The sequence below is a fragment of the Dipodomys ordii genome, unplaced genomic scaffold (genome assembly GCF_000151885.1).
Source record: "Dipodomys ordii isolate 6190 unplaced genomic scaffold, Dord_2.0 Scaffold162, whole genome shotgun sequence".
Classification (NCBI taxonomy): Eukaryota; Metazoa; Chordata; class Mammalia; order Rodentia; family Heteromyidae; genus Dipodomys; species Dipodomys ordii.
Window position 1 is genome coordinate 3,486,811 of NW_012267378.1, and position 18,753 is coordinate 3,505,563.

The following is an 18,753-nucleotide window of genomic DNA, read 5'->3' on the forward strand; positions in this document are numbered from 1 at the left end:
TAGCTTTGAACTGTGATTCCCCAGATCTCCACCTCCTGAGTAGGTAGGATTACAGGTGTGAGCCACCAGTGCCTGACATGTTGATGTTATTAAATTTTTTTTCCAACTGATGTTTACTGATGTTTGCTGTTAAGGATTTTTATGGAAATTGTCTTCTGTTTTGTATGTTAAAAGGATTCCTCATGAATGAATTTTTAATTTTTTCACTGTTCTCTATTGCTTTTTTATTGTAAATTCTTTTTTTTGGTGGGAGGGGGGTCTGGTCGTGGGGCCTGAACTCTGGGCCTGGGTGCTGTCCTTCAGCTCTTCAGCTCAAGGCTAGCACTCTACCACTTGAGCCACAGCACCACTTCCGGCTTTTTTCTTTTTGCTTATGTGGTGCTGAGGAACCGAACCCAGGGCCTCAGGCATGCAAGGCAAGCGCTCTACCACTGAGCCACTTTCCCAGCCCTCTATGGTAAATTCTATTGCTATACAACCAACTTTGAGTTCTACAGATATAAGCAGCTTGATCCTAATATACTGTTTTTATGTATTATTGGATTTCATTTTTAAGACTTATTTGTATCAATATTCATGGTCCAAATCAATATGTGGTTTTCCTCTCCTAGAGATTTATCCTGTTTTCAGTTTTCAGAATGTTGCTTGCCTATTTTCTACAAGTAGTTAGCTGATGTTGCAAATATTCATTCCTTAGTTGCTTATTATGACTTACCAGTGAGTTTATGGACTGATTTTCCACTACTCATTCAGTAGCTTTTCTCTTCTACCTTCCTTTCTTTTGTCCCTCCCTCTTTCCCTTTTTTCTTCCCTCTCTTCATTCCTTCTTTCCTTCTTTTTTTTTTTTTTTGGTAACAGAATTTTGCTATGTTGCCCAAGTTGACCTTAAACTCTTAGACTTGTGCAGTTCTACTTCCTCCAAATAACTGTGACTACAGACACCTACCACCATACCCAGCAAGTGTGTGTGTGTGTGTGTGTATGTGTGTGTTTCCCTGGGGATCAAACCCAGGGATTTTTGCATGTTAGGCAAGTGCTCTGCACAGACCCACATCCCTAATCCATCAGTGCCTTTAATGGTTGAAAAATACATTCATTATTTTTGTTTCTTCTTAAGTTAATTTATTATGCTCTAAAGAACTTACATGTTTCTAAATTTTTTTTTTTTTTTGGTCGGCCGTGGGGCTTGAACTCTGGGCCTGCGCGCTGTCCCTCAGCTCTTCAGCTCAAGGCGAGCGCTCTACCACTTGAGCTACAGTGCCACTTCCGGTTTTCTGGTGGTTTATTGGAAATAGGAGTCTCACGGTCTCTCCTGCCCGGGCTGGCTTTGAACCTCGATCCTCAGATCTCAGCCTCCTGAGTAGCAAGAATAAAGGTGTGAGCCACCAGCGCCCGGCTGTTTCTAAATTTTTAAACTTAGAATAAATTAATTTCTAGCAATTTCTTTTTAATGTCTGCAGATTAGTAGTGATATTCCCTATTTTTATTTGTGAAATAGACTACTCGCACCCTTTCTCTTTTGATATGTATTAAAGTATTATAGTAGGATCTACAAATGCTACCCAACACAACAATTATTAACGTATCATGAAACTTTGCAATAACTTATATGAACTTTACTAGCTAACATACTGTGCTGTTGTTATACATTTAGTCTTTGCATTTAGCCAAGTATCTAAGCTATGTTGGTCAGTGTTCCCACAAAGAAGGTATAATGGAAAAGGTTAAAGGCAATGTGACAGTGTCCAATGTAATAGTTTCAAGGAGAAAACTGAAGCTAGTAGTGTCAAGGAGAGTTTGAAAAACCACATGGAAATCTTAGACTTGCCAGAAGCAGACTTAGTAATAGCAATTAATGAACAATGGTTTATGTTTGAGTCTCCTTTATGACTTAGGATCTTACATTGATTTCCTCAGACATTTCCAGTTCTGTAGGCACCAGAAAAAAAGTTTTATAATAATTAGCTAGAGAAATGACAGCTATATTCTTCCTTTTATTTTTTTTAATAGTTCAGGGGTGAAATGCATCACAGGAAATTTGAAAAGCCTTTGTCCCTTCTATTTTTAATCATAGCCAGAATCCAGAGTTTTCTAGTCTTTTCATTTTCTAAGAATTCTGAATTGCTTTTTAAAATCTAATTCTGATTTTTATTATGTGGCATATTCCTAATTTTGTTCATTTGCAACATGTTTCTTAAATTGAGGTGCCACTTGTCCAGTCTCTTGGAATGCCTGGTGCACGCTTGTAACAGTACTGAACTAGGTAGTCACGCCTTACATCCATGGATACCCCATCTAAATGCACATTACAAATGGCTTTGTCTTTCCCTTAACTTCAGGAACTTGTGGCTCTGAAGCCCTGTAAGGCTGCAGATTTGATTGCGACCCACTTTTCTGCACAGATTGAAACCGTCATTCAAAAACTTCAGGTAAATATTGTTGTCATATATTGAGGGAGAAAAATATCCAGTGGAAAACAATAACTGAATCTTCAACTAAGAACTTTTTATAGTAGTAATTTATTAAGTTGATAGTAGCTACTTAATAGTAATGTCTACATTATATACAAGCATGTATGTGTATGTGTGTATATATTATTTAGGAATAGTATTGTTAAGAGCTCTGAGTCTTAAAATGAGGGAGTTCATCTTTGATATAACAAATATTAATATCAAACAAACACCTCTAAAACTATAACCTGTGTTTATTCTAGGAATCATAATTCACACATGATCCTCTTTTCCCTCTATATGCCACAGAACCCATAGCTGGATTTTCTTGGCACTCATCATGTTCCTATGTTGCTTACTTAGAACTTTGTTATCTTCATGCTGACTTTATATGTGTGTGTGCATGCATGTGCGTGTGTGTATATGTGTGTGTATAAAATCTTACCTAGAATATAGTTACATATTGAATATTGAGAAGCTCGGTAGAAGTATCTCTAATAGGTCTAATATTTTTCTTATCATTTTGTCAGTTGCTATGGCAATGGAACCAAAAATGGTCACAAGATAGACGTGGGGAATAAGAAAATGATGGGGACACAAGACACAAACAACCCAGTGTCTTGAAATAGCAAAAATAGTGTAAAACATGGAAAACAGAATAGTGAGTTGAAAGATGTGAGGACAAAGATAGAGAATTAATTCATTTAAGTACTCATTGTAACACTCCTTTGTACCATAGTGTACTAGATCCTGAAAACACAGATGAGAATATAAGCTGAGCACAGTGCCACATTACTGTAATCCTAGCTATGCAAAAAGTAGAGATGAAAGGATCATGTTCATGGACAAGCCCAGGAAAAAAGTTAACAAGACTCATTTCCAAAAACAAAATGGGTGTGGTGGTTCACACTCCTGCAATCTCAGCTACACAAGAGAAGGCAGAAGGAAGATCATGGTTGAAGGGCAGCCCTGAGTAATAGGAAGACACTATCTGAAAAATAGCTGAAGCAACAATAGCCAGTTAGTAAGTGCTTTCTTAGCTGGTATAAGGGCCCTGAATTCAAACTCTGTACATGTGATTAAGTAAACACAAATAAATAACAGAAATATTAACTTTTCCATTATTTTTTTCCTATGGAACAGAGGAGCATTTATATAACTATAGTATGACGTTTTAAGAGACACCCTATAGAGGAAAAGTACTTTAGGAACAAGAAAGGAATGATAGACTGAGAAAGTCTGACAAGTGTTCTTAAAGCTGCCTGAACTGAATCTTTGAATGATTGATTCCTTTTTCCAAATGGAATTGGAAAAGGCTTTTTAGATAACAGACATTGGGTATGTAAAGACATAAAAGGCAGGAAATAGCGCCTATATTCACATTCTCTGATTCAAGTCAAGTGTTTGAAACAAGATGTATTAGGGACAGGGGTGGAAGTAGAGTTAGAGTGAGCTAAAAGAGGTGTTTTGGGAGGGATGGGCTTTTAAAAACATAGCCTGGACCCTAATATTATATGTAGTACTAAGACATTTATACTTCTCTGTTATACTTACTCAGGTCTTGACATTTGACCCACCTTATAGAAAATTAACTCTGGATAGCAAAATGGACAGTAGACATGCAAGAAAGGCAACTAGAGCACAGAGATAACTTACAGGCAAAACATCTAGGCAAAAGATGTAAGGATTAAGACCAAGTGGCAGAAGTAGGGATAATTCCTGATATATTTGTATAGAATCAGAAATTAGTTGAATATGCTGGGAAAGTTGTAAAAATGACTCCCAGGTACTAGGCTTGGCTAACTCAAGTAAAAAGACTCACCCATTAATTCAATAAATATGCTGTGGTACCCAATTTGAACACTGTGGTACCAAGGTTAACACTGGAAAACATAAATGAAGCCGGGTGCCGGTGGCTCACGCCTATATATAATCCTAGCTACTCAGGAGACTGAGATCTGAGGATCATGGTTCAAAGCCAGCCCTGGCAGGAAAATCCGAGAGACTCTTAATCTCCAATAAACCACTCAGAAAACCAGAAGTGGTACGGTGGCTTCAAGTGGTAGAGTGCTAACCTTGAGCTGAAGAGCTGAGGGACAGCGCTCAAGCCCAGAGTTCAAGCCCCACAACAGACAAAAGAAAAAGAAAAAAAAGAAAACATAAATGAAAATCTCTGCACTGAAGGAGGGAAACAGGACCCAAAAAGAGCTACAAAATAGTTTGACTGGCATGATGTCAGCTCTGCCCAGAATATAGAAGAAATGTGTAGAAGGACTTCAGATCTAGGCTGGTGAGAGGTAACAGGATGCTCCTGTTCATGCCAGTTCCAACACTGCAGCTTCTGTTCCCTTTAAATGTCAGCATTTCTGGTAGTATCACTGTTGTGGTGCTTGTGGTGTTATTGTTCTTTAAAATGTTAAATTAATAATTACAGAACTTTTTCTCCTATAGCTAGAAGAATGCTAAAAGAGTGGTCCAGTATGCGTTAGGCCGGCATAATGATTGACTGTCTTGCATTTACACAGTCTCCTAATGGCCAGCAAAAGCCACAAGACAGTCTTTCAAGGGAAATAACAAGCTCAGCTGTGTGTTTTAGAATGCATCTGGGTAAAGACTAGAACCAGCAACATGGTATTTATTTAGTATAACTGGATAAACCAGGGAGAGACGTTCCCTGCTGTGCAAGTGGAAGGTGGGAGAGGCCTTCCAGGGTACTCTGTGTATCCCACGCATGGTTACTAACCAAAGTCCCTGTGTGCTACAGCAACAGATCTCTTCCACTTTCATTTCTCCTCAGAGAAGTTTTGTATCTTTTAACCAACTCCTCAAATCCCCAACCTCCATCTTCAGGGTCCTTCTGCTTCTCTGGGTTTAACTGTTTTAGACTTCCACACAGAGGAGAGATCATGTGGTATTAGTTTGTCTATACCTGGCTCATTTCACTAACCATAATGTTCTCCAAGTTCATCCACGTGGATGAAACAGACTTTTTTTTTCCCCTTTGTTAGCTCTGAGTTTAATTCCTTAATAAAGGTATTTTTAAATGGCCAAAAAAAGAGTGGTCCAGTAAATGAATACATCATTCATCTATCATACAAATCAATAAATGTTAAAGTGTAGTAGAAAAGAAAAGGGTGACTACTTATGGTCTGATTCATCTTCGTTCTGTAGTACTAGGATTTGAACTGTCTTCATACTTGTTTACACAAGTGTTCTGCCACTTGGGCTACAGCACCACTTCTGGCATTTTGGTGGTTAAATGAAGATAAGAGTCTCAAGGACTTTCCTGCCTGGGCTGGCTTTGAATTGCAATCCTCAGATCTGAGCTCCTAAGTAGCTAGAACAAGGCCATGAGACACCAGTGTTTCTCTAGATAGCCCTTCTTTACCACTGAGCTATTTATACCTCCAGCCCTGATTTTTGCTCAGTGTTTCTTGAGATAGCGTCTCCTTTCCGGAACAGGCATGTGCCTAGGCACATGTTAGGCTTCCTTGGAGCTAGGATAACAGGCACACACCATTGCATCCAGATCTTGGTTAAGAAGGGTTACAGGCTGGCCTGTAACCATAATCCAAACAATCTCAGTCTTCCAAGTAGTTAGTATTACAGGCATGAGCGATCAGTTCCTTAACATTTTAAATAATATTTTACTGCAGAGTTTGTTGATTGTATGAGATTCCCATACAGATCTTGTAAAGTCCTTTAACATTTTATGGCAAGCAAAGTGCCTGTGAATAAAAGTTTTGAGTGTGAGTGTGTGTGTGCGTGTGTGCATGTGTGCGTGCACGCACGCTGATCCTGGGGCTTGACTCAGGGTCTGGGTGCTGTCCTGATCTGCTTTTTCTCAAGGCTAGCACTCTACCAGTTGAGACACAGCTCTGCTTCCAGCTATTTTTGGGGCAGTTTAGTAGAGATAAAAGTCTCACAGACTTTCCTGCCCCAGCTGGCTTCAAACCCATATCCTCAGCTGTCAGCCTTCTGAGTAGCATGAGCCACTGGTGCTCAGTGAAATTCTTGAAACAAAAATTAGCCAGAATGTTAAGTTTAATCAGGATTGGAAAGTCAGGTAAAGTAAAACAGAGTGACAAGGAAAAGATAGGAAATTAAAGATGGATTTAAGAATGCTAAAGACTAATGAATGTGTCAGACTTTTCAAAGACTAATATTTATCATATATTTATATATGACAATAATGATTTTATAACACTAAAAAGAGTGTATACACACATACACACACATTTTTATGGCCTGAAGGATTGAACCCAAGACCTTGTGCATGTTAGGCAAGAGTACTATCACTGAGTTACATCTCCAGTCTTAAATATATATTAAAAAATCATAATCTAAATGAATATCATTAAGTGGTATTAACCATTTTTAAACTTTGAAAGTCCTACACTCTTTACAGATGAAATGTAAATGTACCAGAAATAAAGAAGAAAAACTAAGCTAATTATTTTTGCTTGGGTTTCTCAAAACCTTAGAAACAGGAGAGGTTTTTTTTTTTTTTAATTTAATCTTCTACCCTATGCAGAAAGCAAGAAGATACAAATCTTTCCCCCCGATATAAAGAGACTAAATACTGAGGTTAGCTCATGAGTGTGTAACACAGAACCTAGATTCTCTTTCATGTACTGACTGCTGACACATTTCAGTGTGATTGCCATTTCTTCTGCAGTTGACTGTGTTGCAAAGTTACTGAGCTTGCTCTGGTTTTCCATTTGGGCCTGAAACCCCCCAACCCCACCTGATTAACTGTCTCACAGTGTAGGCCCTTGTCACCAGGAGGGGGATGGGACAGTTTGAAACCCATCAGTGCCGCCAGAACTCGCTGTCATCAGAGCAGTTTGAAGCACCTGTCTCTCAGGTCCTCGCTCTGTCTCCTTCAGGGCCTTTTTTGAGATAACAAGGTGTGTTCCTCTGCACTTACAAGCAAATAAGACAGTGATTAGGACTATTGAGAGGGCATAAAGGATGCCAGGTGCTTCTTCAGCACTCCCTAGAATGCTGAATTTCCTCATGGAAACAGATATACTGGTGCTTTTTAAAGGGACTGTCTAGAGTAGTTCTTTACTGTGGCATATTTGTTTCAAAATTTAATTGTATTTTTTATTGTTTTCCTGTTTAGAACCAAGTTTTACTTTTCAAATTTTTGAGGAGTCTTCTTGATCCAAGGTATGTTAATAAATTGTATTTTTTTCTAATAGGTAAGAAATGAGAAGACCTAAATTAAGATCAAGATACTGGTCAAGATATTATTAACTTTTAATAGTAAGGGGAATAATTATTGCATAGATAAAACTATTCATGATCTGAAAATAGGTATCCTTAGGTACTCATTTTCCATTTGAATAGGAGCAGTTTCAATGTTTGCTCATCATGTAAGTGAAATAATGAAGTCATGGCATAAGGATGAGTTTCAAGAAGGATTTGATGACAATGTAGCTTTCCCTTTTATGCTAGCTTCATGCCTTCCTATACCTAATTCCATGTGTAAGTAGAAAATTATACCTTTTACTTTTTTTTAAATTGATGGTGTTCTTTCTCAGCTTGCTTGTTCATGACTAGTACTCTACCACTTGAGCCATACCTCCAGTTTAGCATTTTGCTGATTAATTAAAGATAGAATCTTAGAGATTTTTCTGCCCAGGAAAGCCTCTGACCTTGAACTAGGATCCTCTGATCTTAGCCTCCTGAGAAACTAGAGTTACAGGCAAAAGCCACTGGCATTCAACTTAGCTCTACTTTTACATAGTTCTCGGCCAACCTCTTAACTGACTACTTAAAAAAAACCCTCACTAGCACATTTAATTTTGACTAAATTGTTAGTGGCATGAGAGGGAAAAATTAAATATGAGTTTTGCAAGTGCTGCTATAAACTTATTTTAAAAAAACAGGAGTTGATAAAATTTGTAATGACTGTATAGGCAAAGCAGCTTTGCATATGAGATCTTTGTTTTACTATGGCTAAGAGGAATGTATTGGGGATTGAGGATAATGACATAAACACCCTCTAAGTTTGTAATCTTGACAAGAAGTATGCATGAATATCACCAAGGATGCTTTTAAAAATACAGATACCTGAGCCCAACTCCACAGAATAATTGGAGCTGGGAGAATTTAATGAATACCTAGAGTAGAGCACGAACATACTTTACCTGAAGTTAATATTTCTGGGTTGGATATGTTTTCATATCAGACATTCTAGCCTTAAGTTGTAATATTCAATACTTAATATTAAAATAGTTATTTCCCTGCTTTAGCAATTCCAGTATCAATTTTATTTATTCAATTGTTCTGTTCTACTTTATTTATTTATTAATTATTTATTCATTTATTTTTGTCAGTCATGGGCCTGAACTCTGGGCCTAGGTGCTGTCCCTCAGCTCTTCAGCTCAAGGTTAGTACTCTACCACTTGAGCCACAGTACCACTTCCAGCTTTTTTTGCTTATGTGGTGCTAAGGTATGCAAGGCAAGCACTCTCCCACTGAGCCACCTTCCCAGCCCCTCTATTCTACTTTTAAATATCAAAATACCAGTGATTCTGCTGATATAGTAATTTTTGAAGCTCAGTAGTTTATATCTTGAACCATTCTTTTCTCAAGGATAATTTATTTTAACCAAGTTCTTTCCCCCAACCATCCTGTCGAGAGATTCAAGCTATAAGGTCAGAGGAGCTCATCTTTGAACTTAGTACATTCTCAAGTAAAGAAGTGTTAACAGTGATGGTGACTAAACATTATTCCCTCTATCTAGTATGAGGGATTGAATGAACCCAGGGCCTCAGGTTTGCTAGGCAAGTGCTCTACACTTGAGCCAAGTTCCAGCCCTGTTGTTTTTAAAACGTTTTTTAAGATAGGGTCTCAAACTTACACAGAGCTGGCCTCAAATTCTTTTATCCTCCTTCTGCCTCACAAGTGACTAGAATTATCGGCATAAACCATGCCAGCTCATATATTACCGGTTTCCTTTCTTGCATTTCATTTCAACTCACTACTGTTACTAGTGCATGCACCCAGTCTGGTCACTGCCCCTTAGCATTCTTAGTCAAGGCTAGCCTTCTACCACTTCTACTTCCCACTGGTTGGTGGTTAATTGGAGATAGCAGTTTTATGGACTTTCCTGCCTGGGGTGGCTTTGAACTGTAATCCTCAGATCACAGGTGCCTAATTAGCTAGGCTTATAGGCATGAGCCACTAGTACCCAGCTATATTTTCATTTTTAAATGGTAAAAAAGACACATCATACCAGGTGCTGGAGGCTCATGCCTGTAATCCTAGCTACTCAGGAGGCTGAGATCTGAGGATCGCATTAACCACCAAAAAACCAGAAGTGGCGCTGTAGCTTAAAGTGGTAGAGAACTAACATTGACCTGAAGAGCTCAGGGACAGCACCCAAGCCCAGAGTTCAAGCCCCACAACCAACAACAACAAAAAAGACACATAATTTCTCTCATATGTGGAAGTTAGGTCTAATATACAAATATTTTTGTAAACATATACTTGGTTCTATGCATATATATGTAAATATATCAACTAAAGTATAGTATATCCAAGGGAGTATTCCAATGATTTAACTCCTTTGAACAACTAACTTATCATAAAAGAAAATGAATACCAGAAAACTGGATGAGGTAGTAGGGGGTAGGAGGGAGTCAAAGAGAGGAGGTAGATTAATGAAGAGAAAAGGATGGGAAATGCAGTTATAATATTCATTGTATATATGTGACAATGGAAACAGGTCACTTGAGCGGATGAGTGTGGTTGGGAGATATGGGGAAAAATGATGAAAGGCTTTATTACAAACTGACATGTTGAATTGAAACCCCTTTGTACAGCTATTTAAAGATTAAAAATAATAATAAGCAGCAAAAAAGACCATACTAGGTAATGTTAGTATCAGTATAGTCGTTTACTATGGTATCACAATCACTATTTAAGCTTCATACTAATGAAAATGGCAAATCACAGGAGAATGAAGTATTAGAAAGGCTTGCTCAGTTATTACCTATTCCTAGATTTGCCAGATGCTAGTAACTAAGCTCTTTTAAAAGTACAGTGACAGCTGTGGATGTAGCTCAGTAGTGCTTTTCTATCACACCCCTTAACAGTGGGGGCAGGAGAGGGAAGGAGGGGAGAAGAATACAATGAAAGCCGTTTTTTGCTAGTAAACCACAAATCATTTTACCTTTACTTGAGAAACCGGCATGTTTTATATCCCCAAACTGATCCTAGTCCTGGTTAATTTCTAACTTGGAACATCTGTTCCTTTCCTGCAATGTCAGTTCACCCACAAGGACCTGTTTGACCTACCACAGAGAGAAGCAGTGCACCTTCCCCACAGAAAGCCCCTGCTTCCCTCCTACCAAAAGCAGCATGACCTGGATGACCTTGCTATGTCAGCAGTCAAATCTCTGGTTTTACTTTCTCCTAGCAGAAACTAAAGCCTTGAATTAACTGGATGGATGCTTTAGTTCCACCTTTAAAGCAACCTGCTTTTATGTTGGCCCATTCACCTCCACATTTTCAAGGACCTCGTTTATGCTCTACTTTGAGAGTCTCAATTCTCAAGTGCATCATATTTCATCCTCTTACTTTATGTCCTATAGAGGAGTCGAGCACAATTTAGATTAGACTTTAAGTTTATTTTGAGTTTAGTGTTTGGCATTTCAGTCACTTTTATAGGAAGAGTATTTTTATTTATTTTATTACTATTGGCATTTCAATCGTTTTTATAGGAAGAGTATTTTGATTTATTTTATTATTATTGGGTAGTTGTAAAAAGGGGTTACAATTCCATAAATCAAATTATGAGTACAATGCTTCTTGGTTAATGTCACTCCTTCCTTTGTTGTTTTTTTTTTACGTAATGTACATTGAATACAATAACTAGATAAAGAGTATTTTTTAATGATAGTATCTTTTTTAATGATAGTATCTTCTTAGCCCAACTTGCAAAAGCCTTTTAAATCCGTAATGGAAATATGTAATGCTAGTAATATATTGAATTCTGGATTAAGAGGAGAAATGATGTTAAGAACCTGAGGGCAAAGGGAATTTCAGCGCTTTCTTTTTTTTGTTGTTTGGTTTTTGTTTTTGTTTTTGTTTTTTTGGGTCCGGTTGTGGGGCCTGAACTCTGGGCCTGGGTGCTGTCCCTCAGCTCTTCAGCTCAAGGCTAGAGCTCTACCACTTGAGCCACAGCGCCACTTCCGGCTTTTTTTTCCTGCTTATGTGGTGCTGAGGAATCGAACCCAGGGCCTCATGCATGCAAGGCAAGAACTCTACCACGGAGCCACCTTCCCAGCCCTTCAGTGCTTTCTTTAAAGTTTTTCCCCTTCTTTTTAGGGGTACATACTTCTTCAAGCTCTCCATTACTAAGCACACACAGATATATAGTGTTTTTCTCAGTTTTTCTGTTACACATTTCTCTCTCTTCTCTTTCTCTGACTTCTCTCTCCTCTCTCTTTCCTCTTCCATCTCTCTCTCTGCTCTCTCTCCCTTCTCTTCTCTGTATCTCTCTCCTCTGTCTCTCCTCTCTTGTCCTGGGGTTTGACCTCAAGGTCCCATGCTTGCTACTCATACTGCATGTATAGTTGATTAAACACTTACATTAAGTTGTTTTTAGGAAGGGAGTTTTTAATTTTTTTAGTGGAGTTTTAAAAAGGAATAAATCATCTACTTGAATTCTTATGTATATTTCTCTCTTGCTCAGTTTAAGTTAATTTTGTTATATAATAATTTCACCAGTAGATTTAATTGACCTACAAAGGTATTGGTGGCATCTGTACATGGAAAGATTAGATAGGTTTGGGGGGAGATGGAGTTAATCCTCCAGAAACAAATTACTTGCCTGAATTGAGGCCAAGAGCTTGGGAAAGAAAGGATTTGCATCTCTTGGTGTTTCTCCTTTAAGAAGCTGCTACACAGAGCTCCCCTACCCCCTTTTCTACCCCTGTCCTCCTCCCCTCCCTCCCTGTGTGCTTCTACTGGCCACCAGTTTTCACAGGGGTTCTGATGAATTCACATCCAGATGCAGGCCCTTTGTGTACTGTGCATGTTGAAGGACAATACAAAGGACAATGATGAGTTGTGTGAGGCCATGCGCTACAAACGGGGAAAATGTGCAAGTGTGTGTATGTTAAAAACATTTTCCTTAGTTTCATTTTCCTAGTCCTGTGGATTTGGTCTTTGTTAACAATGTCCTGGAGACCTCTGAAATATATGACTTTCCTTGTAAGAAAATAACACAGAAAATTGAACACTGCTAAGAAAATGAATAACTTTGCCAAGAAGCAAAATATAGATTATGGAAATGGTTCCACATGGGGCTGTAGTTGAATCTGTCAGTATTTCTATGGGTATTTTCAAAGGGATATTTTAAGATTTTGATACTCAGTGTTGAAATAGCACATTTCCAAATTAGAAAATTAGGACATAATAAATATTCATGAACTTTAACATATAAAAATACATTCCTCTATGGTAAGTACAGTTAGTGGCCAAGGTGGTTTTGGCATGGTAAGGCTTGCTTTTCAATAGCACATCTTTATAGTTAGTATCTTGCTGGCAGCCCAGATTCATTTCATCCTTTTAAATTTTAACATCATCTCCTAGTCTGTTGTCTGTCTCTGTGCATACATATGCATCTCCTGCATGTATTCAATTCTTTATCCCATTATTCAATAATTATTTATAGTGAAATTGCTATATATGCTGTTTCCTGCCAAGATATGTTCCTTCTTTATTTTCTCTTACAAAATGGCTCTGTCGACATTTCTTTCCCTTTCTTTTATCCTATTTCTTTCATTTAGCAATTTCTGAGTAGCTACAAACTACTAAGCCTGGTGACTGGCAAGGGAGAGAACCAGGTAAGTTAGATAGGTCCTTGCCTTCTAGAACTTAGTAGAACTTACATTCTACTGGGGGAAACACACCGGTAAGCAGGCTATTTGGGCATAAATGTCCCAAATTAAATCCTGAGAGTGATACTAGGCTTTTACTTTCTATACTCACAGCCACTCTACTTTCTCAGCCATGGTACACAGAACCAGGCAGTCAACATCTTACTTAGCCAGGGGAGTCATGTACATAGTCCCAGCCACTGGAGAGGTTGAGGCAGAATTACTTGAACTTGAAAATTCAAGAGTAGCCTTGACAACCTAGTGAGATTCCATCTGAAAACAAACAAGTCTACAAGTCTTCCATATCTCTTCAGTATGCAAGCCTATATCCAGACCTTCACTATACTGGTTCAGACATTTAGCATCTCCCTTCTGTTGTTTTTTTTTTTTTTTTTTAAAAAACCTAGTTTTCCAACCAGTCTTCCTAATGTCTAATTAGCTAATTCTCAACAAACAAATAATGATAATGTTTGCCTCCTCATACTCAAAAGTTCTTTCAAGCTGGGCACCCGGTGGCTCACGCCTGTAATCCTAGCTACTCAGGAGGCTGAGATCTGAGGATGACAGTTCAAAGCCAGCCGGGGCAGGAAAGTCTATGAGACTCTTATCTCCAATAAACCACCAGAAAACCAGAAGTGGCACTGTGGCTTAAGTGGTAGAGCACTGGCCTTGAGCTGAAGAGCTCAGGGACAGTGGCCAGGCCCAGAGTTCAAGCCCCACAACCAAAAAAAAAATAAAAATAAAAAATAATTCTTTCAGTTTCCATTAATGAAAGTGAAGTCCACACTTGTCTTAATCTGATCCAGGCCTGCCTGGCTACTTCCCTGTCTTCCCTCCTCCTGTTTATCTTTTCAGACCATTTGCTCAAAGGAACTACCACTTGTTGTATTCCTCCTTTTGTGAACCTGTGCCTCCTCTTCAGCCCCATTATTTTCTTGAGTACCACTTTTTTTATATGTAATTAAAAGCTATAAAGGAATATGTGTGCTTTGATTTAGTGATTCTGTTTTGGAAAATTCATTTTAAGGAAATATTTTGAAATTAAAAATTAGTTAATAAATATCCTTATTAGCTTTCATAATAGAAAAAAAGCTATTTTCAAAAGAAGACAGGAGTCAGGCACTGTTGGCTCATGCCTATAATCCTAACTAACTACTCAGGAGGCTGAGTTCTGAAGAGCCCTGTTGAAAGACAATCCAGGAAGGAAAGTCCTTGAGACTTTACCTCCAAGTAACCATCAGAGAACTACAAGGAGAGCTGTGGTTCAAGTGGTAGACTACTAGCCTGGAGCAAAAAAGCTCAGGGACAGTGCCCTGCTCTGAGTTCAAGACCCAGGACTGGCACCAAAGGAAAAACAAAAAAGGAAACAGGGAAGATGGCCAATAGCCAAACTTTATGTAAAGTATGTAAGCCTAATTTAGTACCAAATTGGCAAACTGCCCAAAATAATGTAAAAATACTACTAACTAGCCAGCTGTTGGTGGCTCATATCAGTAATACTAAGGAGACTAAGATCTAAGGAACATAGTTTGAAGCTAGCCCAGGAAGGAAAGTCCTAAAATTGTTATTTCCAGTTAGCCACCAAAAAGCAAACGTAGCTCTATGAATCAAATGGTAAAGCCTTGAGCAAAAAAGCTTAGGGACAGCATCCAGGTTCTAGGTTCAAGCCCCAGGACCAGCATGCTCAAAAAAACCCCCCAGATTTGAATAGTTTAAGTTCACTATGTTCTTTGAAAAAGTTTCTATTCTGCTTTTCACATTTCTTATACAATGAATACTAGCCTATGAGTGCTACAAATTTCAAAACTTTGCTTTATTTTTATTTAAAGAATTACTTTATCGCCGGGCACTAGTGGCTCACGCCTGTAATCCTAGCTACTCAGGAGGCTAAGATCTGAGGATCGCGGTTCAAAGCCAGCCAGGGCAGGAGAGACCGTGAGACTCCTATCTCCAATAAACCACCAGAAAACTGGAAGTGGCACTGTAGCTCAAGTGGTAGAGTGCTCGCCTTGAGCTGAAGGGCTGAGGGACAGCGCCCAGGCCCAGAGTTCAAGCCCCACGTACTTTGTGGCATTTACAATTCTTTCTTCTCAGATAGATAGATAGATAGATAGATAGATAGATAGATAGATATCTACTTTCTTCTCAGATAGATAGATAGATAGATAGATAGATAGATAGATAGATAGATAGATAGATATCTACAGAGATATATCCAGATAGAGCTATACATATATATCCTATATAGGTATATATATAAGATATGTATATGTTTCTGTTTTCTGTTGTTTACCCTTTTCATTGTTTCTTTTTGTTTTGTGTTTTTTTATCTTTAACTCATTTTCTGCCTTGTAGTTTTAATTGAGCATTTTATATAAATCAGGTCTTTTTTACACTTCATATCAATTATACATTTTTCTTGTCAGTTGTGGGGCTTGAACTCAGGGCCTGAGCTCTTTTGCTCAAGGCTAGCACTCTGCCACTTTGAGCCACAGCACCACTTAGGTTTTCTGGTAGTTAATTGGAGATAAGAGTCTAACAGCCTTTCCTACCTGGGGTGGCTTTGAACCTTGATCCTCAGACCTTAGCCTTCTGAGTAGCTAGTATTACAGGCATGAGCCATCAGTGCCCAGCTTTCAATAATACTTTTTTTAAATGGGTTGCTATTTAGTTAGCCATATACATTTGCAACTAATGCAAGCCCACTTACAAATTGCATGTAGCACTTTGTGGTAGTCTAAGTGCCTTCCTATAACATTTCCAATGCTTTATTACTGTCATTCATTTTACTTATCCATAAACTGTAATTTTTACTGCTTTATTTTACTTATAAAGAGAGGATTTCATTGCATAAGCTGTAATTATTGAGTACATTATTGCTATAACTTTTGAATGCACAACGTTTTGATAGGCCAATTAAGAGTCATAAGATTTTATTTTATTCCTTCTCCAGTGTTCTTTCCTTTGTTCTGTCAGTTAAAGTTTCTGACATAAATCACTTTCCTTTTTCCTGAAGAACTGCTTTCAACAGTTCTAGGTGGGTGTGCCAGCAGTACATTCCAACTTTCCTTTGCCTAAGAAAGAATTCTCCTTTAACTTTTGAGAAATAATTTTCCTAGATACAGGTATCTTAGTTGGTAGTTTTTCCTTTCAGTGTTTTAAGTATTTGACTTCAGTCTTCTCTTTCGTGTGTGTGTGTGTGTGTGTGTGTTGCCTTTGTACTAATCCCTGAGCTTGTTTTGCTCAGGGCTAGCAGTCTACCACTTCAGCCACAGCGCCACTTCTGGCTTTTTTCTGTTTATGTGGTACTGAGGAATTGAACCCAGGGTTTCATGCATGCAGTGCAAACACTCTACCACTAAGCCACCTTCCCAGACCCTCTGGTGTTTTGTGTTTTTTGTGTGTGTTTTTTTTTTTTTTTTGAAGAAAGGTCTGGTGTAATTCTTACTCTTGCTCTTCTATAGATAAAATGTCTCCACCATACCACCATTTCCTTTTTGGGGAGGTGGGGAGGGGGGTCCAGTCGTGGGACCTGAACTCTGGGCCTGGGCGCTGTCCCTCAGCTCTTCATTCAGCTCAAGGCTAGCGCTTAACCACTTGAGCCACAGCGCCACTTCTGGCTTTTTTTTCTTTTTGCTTATGTGGTGCTGAGGAATCGAACCCAGGGCCTCATGCATGCAAGGCAAGCGCTCTACCACTGATCCACCTTCCCAGCCCTCATACCACCATTTTCTACAAGATTTTCTACTTGTTCTTCTGAAGTTTTAATATTATATGTGTAGGTTTATTCTTTTTATTAATTATTCTTATTGGTATTCTGTGAACTTCTTATATGTGTACTTTGTTGTCTATCATTAATATTGGATTCAAAGCCATTATAGAGGCAGGAAAGCCTATGAGACTTCATCCAGTTAATTAGCAATAACCAAGTCCCCAAAGGTTCTTGTTTTTGTTTTTTGTTTTTTTTTGGGGGGTCCGGTTGTGGGGCCTGAACTCTGGGCCTGGGTGCTGTTCCACAGCTCTTCAGCTCAAGGCTAGCACTCTACCACTTGAGCCACAGCACCACTTCCAGCTTTTTTCTTTTTGCTTATGTGGTGCTGAGGAGTCGAACCCAGGGCCTCAGGCATGCAAGGCAAGAGCTCTACCACTGAGCCACCTTCCCAGCCCCCCAAAGGTTCTTATATGAATTACAGGTATAAAATATGCCACTGGATTCCTTTTTGCCAGAGAACAGGTTTACCTCTAAGCCAGTTGCTTGTCAAATTATAAGCATTATTGTGTTTATTGTATTATAGTTTCATTGGGATTGATTTGGTTATTTTATGAATACCTGTGAATTTGGTATTGGATCAATACTTAAGATTTTATAGCTATTGTCTTTGCTACCAATGACAATCTCATTTAAAGTCTTTTTCAGGCAGGTTGGCCCACTCACACATTTTTTGTTTAGTTGGCTCAGGATTACAGTGTGGTATTTCCAACATGGAATGTGTATGGGAAGCTGAAATTTTAACCTAAAGGCTTGTGAAACAACTTGGTTTGAATGAAAGCTGCAGAAAAAAAAAAGGTTTTCTTTACTCATGTGTTTCAAGTGATATAGTTGAGTTCTCAGCCTAAAATGTACTGAGTATTCATCAGTGGGCCTCCTCCTTCCCAAGACTGAGTAGACGGGACTGAACAGAGAAGCAAGGTGTGCAGGACTTAGTAAACTGATACAGTCCTAAGTTTTCATAATGAAAGATTATGAAGTCTTTTTCCTTAGAGAGGAAGAAAAGTCAAAGCTGGCCTAAATTTTAGCGTGAGGAAGAGGATGTATACCAGACTTTTTACTCTAGCACAACACTTGTTTTCTTTATCAAATACTAGGAAGTCAGAACTTGGATTTTAGAAATGTTTTAGTATAGTTTTTAAAGCTTTTATCCTTCCCTAGAAATGACCAATGTGCAGGTTATAATTTATGGCAGTTTTACAAACTGAGGAATGGTGAATGTAGTCTCAGCCTGAGTCTTGGGGTTTGTGAAGTTTTTGTTGTACACATGCATTCTGTTACAAATCACAAAGCATGTATATGCCTTGTGAAATTTTCCCTTCTACATAGTTAAATCTTTATGTCCTTACAGCCAATACTGGCATTAAAATAGAGATTCTCAGAAAAATGGATACAGTTGAGGTTTAGAAGACATAATTCTGACAGCCATTAATGTTAGCATTGGTTATAGAGTACAGCAGTTAGCTAACAGAAGACTAACAGATGGATGTAACAAATTGTGTTTATGTTCAGGACTGATAAGCAACAGCCAAAAATGGATACAAATTCATTAATATCTCAGCCTATTCATTAAAATTTAGATTATGTTGATGTTCCCTGATCATTCCTTATCAGACACATTGTTTTCCTAATA

The 18,753-nt window shown here is 38.4% G+C and overlaps 1 protein-coding gene across 1 annotated transcript in view; it reads left to right on the forward strand.

Annotated features, from left to right (window-relative positions):
• The window catches only part of Vps8 (vacuolar protein sorting 8 homolog (S. cerevisiae)), a gene marked incomplete at its 3' end in the record, with an annotated part of 187,877 nt that overhangs the window by 128,947 nt on the left and 40,177 nt on the right, over positions 1 to 18,753 (forward strand). The window contains exons 34-35 of the mRNA XM_013033034.1: positions 2,340 to 2,429; positions 7,579 to 7,625. Of these exons, the coding sequence (XP_012888488.1) occupies positions 2,340 to 2,429; positions 7,579 to 7,625 (137 nt within the window). The remainder of the gene's footprint in view (positions 1 to 2,339; positions 2,430 to 7,578; positions 7,626 to 18,753) is intronic.